The sequence below is a fragment of the Salmo trutta genome, unplaced genomic scaffold (assembly GCF_901001165.1).
Source record: "Salmo trutta unplaced genomic scaffold, fSalTru1.1, whole genome shotgun sequence".
NCBI classification, from domain to species: domain Eukaryota; kingdom Metazoa; phylum Chordata; class Actinopteri; order Salmoniformes; family Salmonidae; genus Salmo; species Salmo trutta.
The window spans coordinates 135,121-149,178 of record NW_021822711.1 but is presented as its reverse complement, the minus strand read 5'-3'; the positions used below and the strand labels follow the sequence as shown (position 1 = coordinate 149,178).

General features: G+C 43.3%; 1 protein-coding gene across 3 annotated transcripts in view; it reads right to left on the bottom strand.

Annotated features, from left to right (window-relative positions):
* LOC115183969 (1-phosphatidylinositol 4,5-bisphosphate phosphodiesterase delta-1) overlaps positions 1-14,058 on the bottom strand; it is a 117,803-nt gene that overhangs the window by 13,284 nt on the left and 90,461 nt on the right. For all 3 annotated transcript variants that reach the window (XM_029744953.1, XM_029744952.1, XM_029744955.1), the window contains exon 8: positions 13,288-13,440. In XM_029744953.1, the coding sequence (XP_029600813.1) occupies positions 13,288-13,440 (153 nt within the window). The remainder of the gene's footprint in view (positions 1-13,287; positions 13,441-14,058) is intronic.

The window sequence follows — 14,058 nt, the reverse complement described above, 5'->3', positions numbered from 1 at the left end:
AGTTGTAAATGAGAATTTGTTCTCAACTGGCCTATTTGGTTAAATAAAGGTGAAATTAAAACATACAAAAATATATTTGAGACGACTGTACAACCATCAATATTAATTGTCAAATCCAACAGCAGATCTCTTCGTTGCTTGGGACCTAGAACTAGCATCTCTGTTTTGTCCGATTTCAAAACCAAAACATTTCCCGCCATCAACTTTCTTATGTCTGAAACACAGGCTTCCATTCTAGGCAATTTTGGAGTTCTGTGCAGACTCAGGATAACTGAGCTTTAGAGAAATATACAAATATTCAAAGAGCAGTCATGATTTGCTCACGGATTCATGGAAGGTCATGGAAGGTCATGGATTCATCACTGCTGAAGTGAAACCCATCCTTTCCTGGGGAATGGTGCTTTTTAGTTAGCTTTGCAACAGTATCAAAAATACATTTTGGATTGTTCTTATTCTCCTCAATTAGGTTGGAAAAATAGGATGATCGAGCAGCAGTGGCACGGTACTGTCTTTCCAAGCTAGTCGGAAGACTTCCACTTTGGGGGAAGCTTGCTTTATATTCTGAATACCAAGGAGCTAATTTCTTGTGACAAATGTGTTTGTTTTTAGGGGTGCGACTGCATCTAAGGTATTACACAATGTTACATTTAGATCCTCGGTTAGGTGGTTAACTGAGTGTTGTACTCCAGCGTCCTTGGGTAAGTGGAGGGAGTCTGGAAGCGAATCTAGGAATCTTTGGGTTGTCCGAGAATGTATAGAGTGGGTTTTGATAATCCTTGGTTGGGGTCAGAGCAGATTATTTGTTGCATCTAGGATATTGCGCAAGGTTAAATTGAGTTCCTCGGTTAGGTGGTTAACTGATTTTTGTCCTCTGACGTCCTTGGGTAGGCAGAGGGAGTCTGGAAGGGCATCAAGGAATCTTTGTGTTGTCTGAGAATTTATAGCACAACTTTTAATGCTTCTTGGTTGGGGTCTGAGCAGATTGTTTGTTGCAATTGCAATGTAATAAAGTGGTATTCCGATAGTCCAGGATTATGAGGAAAAACATTTCGATCCACGATATTTATTCCACAGGACAAAACTAGATCCAGGGTATGACTGTGGCAATGCGTAGGTCTGGAGACATGTTGGACAAAACCCACTGAGTCGATGATGGCTCCGAAAGCCTTTTGGAGTAGGTCTGTGGACATTACACCTCCTCCTCCATGCTTTACGGTGGGAACCACATATGCGGAGATCATTCGGTCACCTACTCCGCGTCTCACAAAGACACATGGTTGGAACCAAAAATCTCAAATCAGATCAAAGGACAGATTTCCACCGGTCTAATGTCCATTGCTCATAATTCTTAGTCGAAGCAAGTCTCTTCTTATTATTGGTGTCCGTTAGTAGTGGTTTCTTTGCAGCAATTCGACCATGAAGGCCTGATTCATGCAGTCTCCTCTGAACAGTTAATGTTGAGATGTGTCTGTTGCTTGAACACTGTGAAGCATTTATTTTGGCTGCAATCTGATGTTCAGTTAACTCTAATGAACTTATCCTCTGCAGCAGGGGTAACTTTGGGTCTTTCTTTCCTGTGGTGGTCCTCATGAGAGCCAGTTACATCATAGCGTTTGATGGTTTTTGTGACTGCACTTGAAGAAACTTTCAAAGTTTTTGACATTTTCCGCATTGATTGACCTTCATGTCTTAACTAGAACGCCTCGCGGAACGCCTCGCCAATATCCAATGATATTTTTCAAACATATGACTATTTTACACCATTTTAAAGAAAAGACTCTCTCCTTTATCTAACCACATTGTCCGATTTCAAAAAGGCTTTACAACGAAAGCAAAACATTAGATTATGTCAGGAGAGTACCCAGCCAGAAATAATCACACACCCATTTTTCAAGCTAGCATATAATGTCAAAAAAAAAAAAACGACAGCTAAATGCAGCACTAACCTTTGATGATCTTCATCAGATGACAATCCTAGGACATTATGTTATACAATACATGCATGTTTTGTTCAATCAAGTTCATATTTATATCAAAAACCAGCTTTTTACATTAGCATGTGACGTTCAGAACTAGCATACCCACCGAAACCTTCCGGTGAATTTACTAAATTACTCACGATAAACGTTCATAAAAAACATAACAATTATTTTAAGAATTATAGATACAGAACTCCTTTATGCAATCGCGGTGTCAGATTTTAAAATAGCTTTTCGGCGAAAGCACATTTTGCAATATTCTGAGTAGATAGCCCGGCCATCATGGCTAGCTATTTTGACACCCACCAAGTTTGGCACTCACCAAACTCAGATTTACTATAAGAAAAATTGGATTACCTTTGCTGTTTTTCGTCAGAATGCACTCCCAGGACTTCTACTTCAACACCCAATGTTGTTTTGGTTCCAAATAATCCATAGTTATATCCAAATAGCTGCGTTTTGTTCTTGCGTTCAAGACACTATCCGAAGGGTGACGCGCCGGCGCCTATCGTGACAAAAAAAATCAAAATATTCCATTACCGTACTTCGAAGCATGTCAAACGCTGTTTAAAATCCATTTTTATGCGATTTTTCTCGTAAAATAGCGATAATATTACGACCGGGAGACCTTGTTTTCCTTCAAACACTGAAAATAGAAAATGGAGTCGTCACATGCACGCGCGTGCCCGTCTCATTGTTCTCAGAACGACCACTTTCCAAATCCCCTACTGTTTTTCGCCCAGGGACTGCAGAGTCATCATTCCCCGTTCTGGCGCCTTCTGAGAGCCTATGGGATCCTTAGAAAATGTCACGTTACAGCAGAGATCCTCTATTTTTGATAAAGAGGCTATAGAAGGACAAGAAATGGTCAGAGAGGGCACTTCCTGTATGGAATCTTCTCAGGTTTTGGCCTGCCATATGAGTTATGTTATACTCACAGATACCATTCAAACAGTTTAAGAAACTTTAGGGTGTTTTCTACCAAAATAAAATAATTATGCATATTATAGTTTCTGGGCAGGAGTGATAACCAGATTAAATCAGGTACGTTTTTTATCCGGCCGTGAAAATACTGCCCCCTATCCTAAACAGGTTAAAGTAATGATGGACTGTTGTTTCTCTTTGCTTATTTGAGCAGTTCTTGACATAATATGGACTTGGTCTTTTACCAAATAGGGCTATATTCTGTATACCACCCCTTCCTTGTCACAACACAACTGATTGGCTCAAACACATTAAGAAGCAAATTAACTTTTAGCAAGGCACACCTGTTAATTGAAATGCAATCCAGGTGACTACCTCATGAATCTGGTTGAGAGAATGCCAAGAGTGTTTGCAAAGCTGTCATCAAGGCAAGGGGTGGCTACTTTGAAGAATCTCAAATATAAAGTATATTTTGATTGGTTTAACAATTTTTTTTGTTACTACATAATTCCATGTGTGTTATTTCACAGCTTTGATGTCTTCACTAATATTCTACAATGTAGAGAATAGTAAAAATAATGAGTAGGTGTGTCCAAACCTTTGACTGGTACTATATATATATATATATATATGTATGTATATGTATATAAATACACACACACACACACACACACACATATATATATATATATATATATATATATATATATATATATATATATATATACTTTCCAAATGTATGAAATGTATGCATTCACTACTGTAAGTCGCTCTGGATAAGAGCATCTGCTAAATTACTAAAATATAAAAATGTAAAAAAATATATGTTTCTGGAGTCCACCTGTGGTAAATTCAATTGATTGGACATGATTTGTAAAGGCTTCACACCTGTCTGTATAAGGTCCAACAGTTGACACCACAGTTGACAGTGCATGTCAGAGCAAAAACCAGGATTGTGTCGAGGCACAAATCTGGAGAAGGGTACCAAAAACTTTCTGCAGCATTGAAGGTCCCCAAGAACACAGTGGCCTCCATCATTCTTAAATGGAAGAAGTTTGGAACCACCAAGACTCTTCCTAGAACTGGTCGCTGGCCAAACTGAGCAATCGAGGGAGAAGGGCCTTGGTCAGGGAAGTGACCAAGAACCCGATGCTCACTCTGACAGAGCTCCAGCATTCCTCTGTGGAGATGGGAGAACCTTCCAGATGGACAACCATCTCTGCAGCACTCCACCAATCAGGCCTTTATGGTAGAGTGGCCAGACGGAAGCCACTCCTCAGTAAAAGGCACATGCCCTCTTAGACTTTGCCAAAAGGCTCCTAAAGGACTCTCAGACAATGAGAAAGAAGATTCTCTGCTACTACTTTCACCACTTTTAGTCTTGAAATCTTTGGTTGTTTACTAAACTCTGTTTCGCACATGGCCTCACATGTGAATCCTTAAAGAGATGGGTGAGGTCATGGTTTAAGAGGCGGCAAGTAGCCTAGTGGTTAGAGCGTTGGGCCAGTAACCGAAAGGTTGCTAGATCTAATCCCCGAGCTGACAAGGTAAAAATCTGTCCTTCTTCCACTGAACAAGGCAGTTAACCCACTGTTCCTAGGCTGTCATTGTAAATAAGAAATTGTTCTTAACTGACTTGCCTAGATAAAAAAAAGGGTGTGAACGATGCTCAATGGGTGTAGACAAAGAGGAACTCTCCAGTAGGTGTACCAAAACATTCAACGGCCATTTTCTCGGAAGTGGGGTTACCAGTTTATCAACTTTAAAAGCAGAACTACGTTCCCATTCTTCTTCAACTGCAGTGTATGATATATGATTTTCCAGCTCTAAGTCTCTACTTTTATCGAATGGAAAACCATTTCAAATTTTGCTACATAAGATTAAATCGAGGTGGTAGTCATATTTTTGTTTTATGCCTATCCCAAACCTTAACCCTTGCCTTAACCATTCGGAGTTAATGCCTAACCTTAACCATTCAGAAATAATGCCTAACCTTAACCATTCGGAGTTAAGGCCTAACCTTAACCATTTGGAGTTAATGCCTAACCTTAACCATTTGGAGTTAATGCCTAACCTTAACCATTTGGAGTTAATGCCTAACCTTAACCATTCGGAGTTAATGCCTAACCTTAACCATTCGGAGTTAATGCCTAACCTTAACTATTCGGAGTTAATGCCTAACCTTAACCATTCGGAGTTAATGCCTAACCTTAACAATTCGGAGTTAATGCCTAACCTTAACCATTCGGAGTTAATGCCTAACCTTAACCATTCGGAGTTAATGCCTAACCTTAACCATTCGGAGTTAATGCCTAACCTTAACCATTCGGAGTTAATGCCTAACCTTAACCATTCGGAGTTAATGCCTAATCTTAACCATTCGGAGTTAATGCCTAACCTTAACCATTCGGAGTTAATGCCTAACCTTAACCATTCGGAGTTAATGCCTAACCTTAACCATTCGGAGTTAATGCCTAACCTTAACCATTCAGAATTAATGCCTAACCTTAGCCATTTGGAGTTAATGCCTAACCTTAATCATTCAGAATTAATGCCTAACCTAACCCTAACCCTAACCCTAACCTTAACCATTTGGAGTTAATGCCTAACCTTAACCATTTGGAGTTAATGCCTAACCTTAACCATTTGGAGTTAATGCCTAACCTTAACCATTTGGAGTTAATGCCTAACCTTAACCATTCGGAGTTAATGCCTAACCTTAACCATTCGGAGTTAATGCCTAACCTTAACCATTCGGAGTTAATGCCTAACCTTAACCATTCGGAGTTAATGCCTAACCTTAACCATTCGGAGTTAATGCTTAACCTTAACCATTTGGAGTTGGAGTTAATGCCTAACCTTAACCATTTGGAGTTAATGCCTAACCTTAACCATTTGGAGTTAATGCCTTACCTTAACCATTTGGAGTTAATGCCTAACCTTAACCATTTGGAGTTAATGCCTAACCTTAACCATTTGGAGTTAATGCCTAACCTTAACCATTTGGAGTTAATGCCTAACCTTAACCATTTGGAATTAATGCCTAACCTTAACCATTTGGAGTTAATGCCTAACCTTAACCATTTGGAGTTAATGCCTAACCTTAACCATTTGGAGTTAATGCCTAACCTTAACCATTTGGAGTTAATGCCTAACCTTAACCATTCGGAGTTAATGCCTAACCTTAACCATTTGGAGTTAATGCCTAACCTTAACCTTGGAACAATACAGAGAAGTAACCAAACACTTTGAGAAACACGGATGAACATCTAATTCTGACTTGACACTGTGAGAGCTTGTTGTAACATCAGCACCACAGATAACTTCCGCAAGTCTGTGAACGATCTGAGAGACATGGCATGAAGGGCCTTCTACGCCATCAAAAGAAACATAAAAATGGACATCCCAACTAAGATCTGGCTACAAATACTCCAATCAGTTAGAGAACCCATTGCCCTTTATGGTTGTGAGGTCTGGGGTCCACTCACCAACCAAGAATTCACAAAATGGGACAAACACCCAATTGAGATTGCATGCAGAATTCTGCTAAAATATCCTCAGAGTACCACGCAAAACCCCAAATAATGCATGCAGAGCAGAATTAGGACTATACACACAAATGATCAAAATCCAGAAAACAGCCATTAATTTCCACAACCAGCTAAAGAAAACCGATGCCCAAAACTTCCATCGCAAAGCCCTAACCTGCAAGGAGATTAATCTAGAGAAGAGTCCCCTCAGCCAGCTGGTCCTGGGGCTCTGTTCACAAACACAAACAGACCCCACAGAGCCCCAGGACAGCAACACATTTAGACCCAAACAAATTATAAGAAAACAAAAAGATAATTACTTGACACATTGGAAAGAATTAACAAAAAAAAACGAGCAAACTAGAATGCTATTTTGCACTAAACAGAGAGGACACAGTGGCAGAATACCTGACCACTGTGACTGATCCAAAATTAAGGAAAGCTTTGACTATGTACAGACTCAGTGAGCATAGTCTTGCTATTCAGAGAGGCTGCCGTTGGTAGACCTGGATCTCAAGAGAAGACAGGCTATGTGCAACACTGCCTACAACATGAGGTGGAAACTGAGCTGCACTTCCTAACCTCCTGCCATAGAGACACATATTTCCCTCAGATTACACAGACCCACAAAGAATTTGAAAACAAATCTAATTTTGATAAACTCCCATATCTACTGGGTGAAATACCACAGTGTGCCATCACAGCAGGAATACTCTATGGGGTGAAATACCACAGTGTGCCATCAAAGCAGCAAGATTTCCTTTTCACTATTTGCACATCGATACAACACTGCATAGCCATAATATTACATTTGTACTGTCTTTATTCTTTTGGAACTTCAGTGAGTGTAATGCTCCAACCCAGGTGAACCCAGCCCAGGTCAACCTACCAGCCTCCCAGTCTGCTCCAGCCCAGGTCAACCTACCAGCCTCCCAGTCTGCTCCAGCCCAGGTCAACCTACCAGCCTCCCAGTCTGCTCCAGCCCAGGTCAACCTACCAGCCTCCCAGTCTGCTCCAGCCCAGGTCAACCAACCAGCCTCCCAGTCTGCTCCAGCCCAGGTCAACCTACCAGCCTCCCAGTCTGCTCCAGCCCAGGTCAGTCTCCCAGTCTGCTCCAGCCCAGGTCAACCTACCAGCCTCCCAGTCTGCTCCAGCCCAGGTTAACCAACCAGCCTCCCAGTCTGCTCCAGCCCAGGTCAGCCTACCAGCCTCCCAGTCTGCTCCAGCCCAGATCAAACTACCAGCCTCCCAGTCTGCTCCAGCCCAGGTCAGCCTACCAGCCTCCCAGTCTGCTAAAGCCCAGGTCAACCAACCAGCCTCCCAGTCTGCTCCAGCCCAGGTCAGCCTACCAGCCTCCCAGTCTGCTCCAGTCTCCTAGTCTGCTCCAGCCCAGGTCAGCCTACCAGCCTTCCAGTCTGCTCCATCCCAGGTCAACCTACCAGCCTCCCAGTCTGCTCCAGCCCAGGTCAACCTTCCAGCCTCCCAGTCTGCTCCAGCCCAGGTCAACCTACCAGCCTCCCAGTCTGCTCCACCCAGACAATCACACACAACTGCAATCCTTATCGATTCAAATGGGAAGTTCATAGTCCAGGAAAGATTATTCCCTAGACACCAGGTGTATAAATTCTGGTGTCCTACAACTGAGAGTGTAATGCAGCTACTCAGTCAGACAAGGATTGACACACCTGAAAACATCATCATCCACACTGGCACAAACAACCTTCATGCCAAAGATGAAAATGTATCTGGGGCAGTGAGAAGAGTGGCAGAACGGGCACAGGCTATGTTCCCAACAACCAATATAGTTGTGTCCACCCTCCCACCAAGAAAATACTCCCCAGGACAAATAATCAACTAAATGAATCAACATATCACTGTGGACTGTGCCTCACTGCTCTACATCAGAATGGCTCACCATCCCACTCTGACATGTGAACACTTACACGATAATATACACCTTGAACAAGACAGTATCAGAACCTTTGCTATGGACCTAAAGGATGCAACACTTGGCAGGGACCCACACACCCATCACCCCAGGAACAGAGGTCCCCCGCCCCACATTCTGAAACAACAGTACCTCCACCATCCCCAGGAGAGAAGAGCTAGACACGGCTTATTACAGCACAGCTCTACTAGACCCCATCACAACACAGCTCTACTAGACCCCATCACAGCACAGATTTACCAGACCAGACCCACCTCAGGACACCTCCACTAGGCCCGGCCCATCAGAACACAGCTCTACTAGACCCCATCACAGCACAGCTCTACTAGACCCCATCACAACACAGCACTACTAGACCCATCACAACACAGCTCTACTAGACCCCATCACAACACAGCTCTACTAGACCCTATCACAACACAGCTCTACTAGACCCCATCACAACACAGCTCTACTAGACCCCATCACAACACAGCTCTACCAGACCCCATCACAACACAGCTCTACTAGACCCCATCACAACACAGCTCTACTAGACCCCATCACAACACTGCTCTACTAGACCCCATCACAGCACAGCTCTACTAGACCCCATCACAACACAGCTCTACTAGACCCCATCACAACACAGCTCTACTAGACCCATCACAACACAGCTCTACTAGACCCATCACAACACAGCTCCACTGGACCCCATCACTACACAGCACTACTAGACCCCATCACAACACAGCTCTACTAGACCCCATCACAACACAGCTCTACTAGACCCATCACAACACAGCTCTACTAGACCCATCACAACACAGCTCCACTGGACCCCATCACAACACAGCACTACTAGACCCCATCACAACACAGCTCTACTAGACCCCATCACAACACAGCTCTACTAGACCCCATCACAACACAGCTCTACTAGACCCCATCACAACACAGCTCTACTAGACCCGGTCCATCTCAACTCAGCCCAGTTCTAGACAGCACTGACCACTACTCTGGGGTCGAGCAGAACACTGTCCTTCAGAGAACCACATGATGTAGTCCACACCATGTATCATTCAGATCGTCATCCTACGTATGCTGAGGTAACCACTGGCAAAATATACCTGGAACTATCACAGATAGGTGAGGTGTGTCAACTACTGCATCTAATATGCAGACTACTGGGCAAGACAGACCCTTTAATTCACACACACACACACACACACACACACACACACACGCACACGCACGCAGAGACACACACGCACGCAGAGACACACACACACGCACACGCACACGCACGCAGAGACAAACACGCACGCACGCAGAGACACACACACACGCAGAGACACAAGCAGAGACACACGCAGAGACACACGCAGAGACACACACACACACGCAGACACACGCAGACACACACACACACGCAGACACACACACACACACACACGCAGACACACACACACACACACGCAGACACACACACACACACACGCAGACACACACACACACACACACGCAGACACACACACACACACACTACAAGGGGTTGCAGATTGCATTGCATTCCATTGTACTTATTTTTAGTGCAATCTTATTCCATTCTTATTGATTTGTTTACAACTATTCTTTATTTTATTGGCATAATAATATCTATCTATCTATCTATCTATCTATCTATCTATCCATACACATACACATACACATACACATACAGTCAAAAGTTTGGACACACCTACTCATTCAAGGTTTTTTATTTATTTTTACTATTTTCTACATTGTAAATATGGAATCATGCAATAACCAAAAAAGTGTTAAACAAATCAAAATATATTTTATATTTGAGATTCTACAAAGTAGCCACCCTTTGCCTTGTCAGCTTTATACACTCTTTGCATTCTCTCAACCAGCTTCATGAGAAATGATTTTCCAACAGTCTTGAAGGAGTTCCCACATATGCTGAGCACTTGTTGGCTGCTTTTCCTTCACTCTGCAGTTCAACTCATCCCAAACCATCTCAATTGGGTTGAGGTCGGGTGATTGTGGAGGCCAGGTCATCTGATGCAGCACCATCACAGTGGGGCTCCCGAGTGGCGCAGCGGTCTAAGGCACTGTATCTCAGTGATAGAGGCGTCACTACAGACATCCTGGTTTGACTCCAGGCTGTATCACAACCGCCTGTGATTGGGAGTCCCATTGGGCGGCGCACAATTGGCCCAGTGTTGCCCGGGTTTGGCAAGTATAGGCCATCATTGTAAATAAGAATTTGTTCTGAACTGACTTGCCTAGTTAAATAAAGGTTAAATATATTCTCTCCTTCTTGGCCAAATAGCCCTTACACAGCCTGGAGGTGTGTTTTGGGTCATTGTCCTGCTAAAAACAAATGATAGTCCCACTTAGCGCAAACCAGATGGGATGGCATATCGCTGCAGAATGCTGTGGTAGCCATGCTGGTTAAGTGTGCCTTGAATTCTAAATAAATCACAGACAGTGTCACCATCAAAGCACCCTACACCACCACATCTCCACACATGCAGAGATCATCTGTTCATTTACTCTGCATCTCACAAAGACACAGCGGCTAGAAACAAATATCTCAAATTTGGACTCATCAGACCAAAGGACAGATTTCCACAGGTCTAATGTCCATTACTCATGTTTCTTGGCCCAAGCAAGTCTCTTCTTATTATTGGTGTCCTTTAGTAGTGGTTTCTTTGCAGCAATTTGACCATGAAGGCCTGATTCATGCAGTCTCCTCTGAACAGCTGATGTTGAGATGTGTCTGTTACTTGAACTCTGTGAAGCATTTATTTGGACTGCAATTTCTGAGGCTGTTAACTCTAATGGGAAAGGGAAAGGGGGATACCTAGTCATCCTAGTAACTTTGGGTCTTTCTTTCCTGTGGCGGTTCTCATGAGAGCCAGTTTCATCATAATGCTTGATGGTTTTTGCGACTGCACTTGAAGAAACGTTCAAAGTTCTTGACATTTTCCGGATTGGCTGACCTTCATGTCTTAAAGTAATGATGGACTGTCGTTTCTCTTTGCTTATTTGAGCTGTTCTTGCCATAATGTGGACTTGATCTTTTAACAAATAGGGCTGTCTTCTGTATACCACCCCTACCTGTCACAACACAACTGATTGGCTCAAATGCATTAAGAAGGAAAATAAATTCCACAAATTAACTTTTAGCAAGGCACACCTTTTAATTGAAATGCATTCCAGGTGACTACCTCATGAAGCTGGTTGAGAGAATGCCAAGAATGTATAAAGCTGTCATCAAGGCAAAGGGTGGCTACTTTTTAGAATCTCAAATATAAAATATATTTTGATTTGTTGAACACTTTTTTGGTTACTACATGATTCCATATGCGTTATTTCATAGATTTGATGTCTTCACTATTATTCTACAATGTAAAGAATAGTAAAAATTAAGACAAACCCTTGAATGAGAAGGTGTGTCCAAACTTTTGACTGATACTGTATACACATATATCTTTAATCTTTTTCCATGTTGGAGAGAGAGAAAGAAAGGTTAATTTAGTTTTTCTCCAGCAACATTCTTTGTGTTGGCTGTATGAAGACAAATTAAATCAGAATCACTGTTAATATATTAAATCAGGAGCAGCTGTAGCATTCCTGCTGAGCCTCGAAGACAGACAGGCTCTAACAACCAGATACTGTTAGCCCTATAGACAGACAGGCTCTAACAACCAGATACTGTTAGCCCTATAGACAGGCTCTAACAACCAGATACTGTTAGCCCTATAGACAGGCTCTAACAACCAGATACTGTTAGCCCTATAGACAGACAGGCTCTAACAACCAGATACTGTTAGCCCTATAGACAGACATGCTCTATTAACCAGATACTGTTAGCCCTATAGACAGACAGGCTCTAACAACCAGATACTGTTAGCCCTATAGACAGACAGGCTCTAACAACCAGATACTGTTAGCCCTATAGACAGGCTCTAACAACCAGATACTGTTAGCCCTATAGACAGGCTCTAACAACCAGATACTGTTAGCCCTATAGACAGACAGGCTCTAACAACCAGATACTGTTAGCCCTATAGACAGACATGCTCTATTAACCAGATACTGTTAGCCCTATAGACAGACAGGCTCTAACAACCAGATACTGTTAGCCCTATAGACAGACAGGCTCTAACAACCAGATACTGTTAGCCCTATAGACAGGCTCTAACAACCAGATACTGTTAGCCCTATAGACAGACAGGCTCTAACAACCAGATACTGTTAGCCCTATAGACAGGCTCTAACAACCAGATACTGTTAGCCCTATAGACAGACAGGCTCTAACAACCAGATACTGTTAGCCCTATAGACAGACAGGCTCTAACAGCCAGATACTGTTAGCCCTATAGACAGACATGCTCTATTAACCAGATACTGTTAGCCCTATAGACAGACAGGCTCTAACAACCAGATACTGTTAGCCCTATAGACAGGCTCTAACAACCAGATACTGTTAGCCCTATAGACAGACAGGCTCTAACAACCAGATACTGTTAGCCCTATAGACAGACAGGCTCTAACAACCAGATACTGTTAGCCCTATAGACAGACAGGCTCTAACAGACAGATACTGTTAGCAGGGAAATCAAATTCCTTCTGGGAACACCCCAATCCTATCCCAACCAGTCAAACAAGGTGTTGTTGTTCTTCCTTCACATTCTCAGTACGGACTTAGAGCCTTTCATCTGTCTAACATCCACAACTTGTTCAGGCTTGCCTTAGTGCTTTCAGATTTTAAATACTGGGGATGTGGTTACGAAGCGCCAGGCTTTAACCACAGAGGCTTGAAAAACAAATACGGTTATGGATGGATGGATGGGTGGGTGGATGGATGGGTGGGTAGATGGGTGGGTGGATTGATTATCTGCTAGTCTCTGACCTCGGGTGAGGGGAAAGCAGTGGGCATCTGGTCCTCCAGGGGGGAGGTGAGCAGGGCGCTGCCCAGGATGGAGCTCATATGCTTGGCCATCCGTTTCTGCTGCTCCAGGGTACAGTGGTTCTCCAGGGACAGGATCACTGGGTACTCTGATGTCTGGGGGACAGGAAGACAACAACATAACATTAGCAGTCATGTCCATCTCTACTGGTAATCACAGGGCTGGTTTGACTTTGTGGTGAAACTTCACCTTGAAGGCGTACTCCAGGGCTTAAAGGGATTTTAGCAGAGTCAGATTAACACTCTGTCCAGTAGGAAAGAAGTTATAGCTAGTTTCAAATGTCAATGCTAACTAGAGTTAGCGCAATGACTGGAAGTCCATGGGTATCTGTTAGCATGCTAGCAGATACCCATAGACTTCAAGTCATTGTACTAATGCTATTTAGCAATTGTGCTAGAGCTAGTTAGCAACTTCCTTCATTCTGGACACAGAGACATCAACATGGTCAAGGTTACACTGACAGGGTCAGGGTTAGGGTTATGGTTACCTTGAAGGCGTACTCCATGATGGGTTAGAGTCAGGGTTAGGGTCAGGGGTTGGGGTCAGGGTTAGAGTCAGGGTTAGAGTCAGGGTTAGGGTCAGGGGTCAGGGTCAGGGTTAGGGTCAGGGTCAGGTGTTATGGTAACCTTGAAGGCGTACTCCTTGATGGGTTAGGGTCAGGGGTTAGGGTCAGGGTTAGGGTCAGGTGTTATGGTTACCTTGAAGGCGTACTC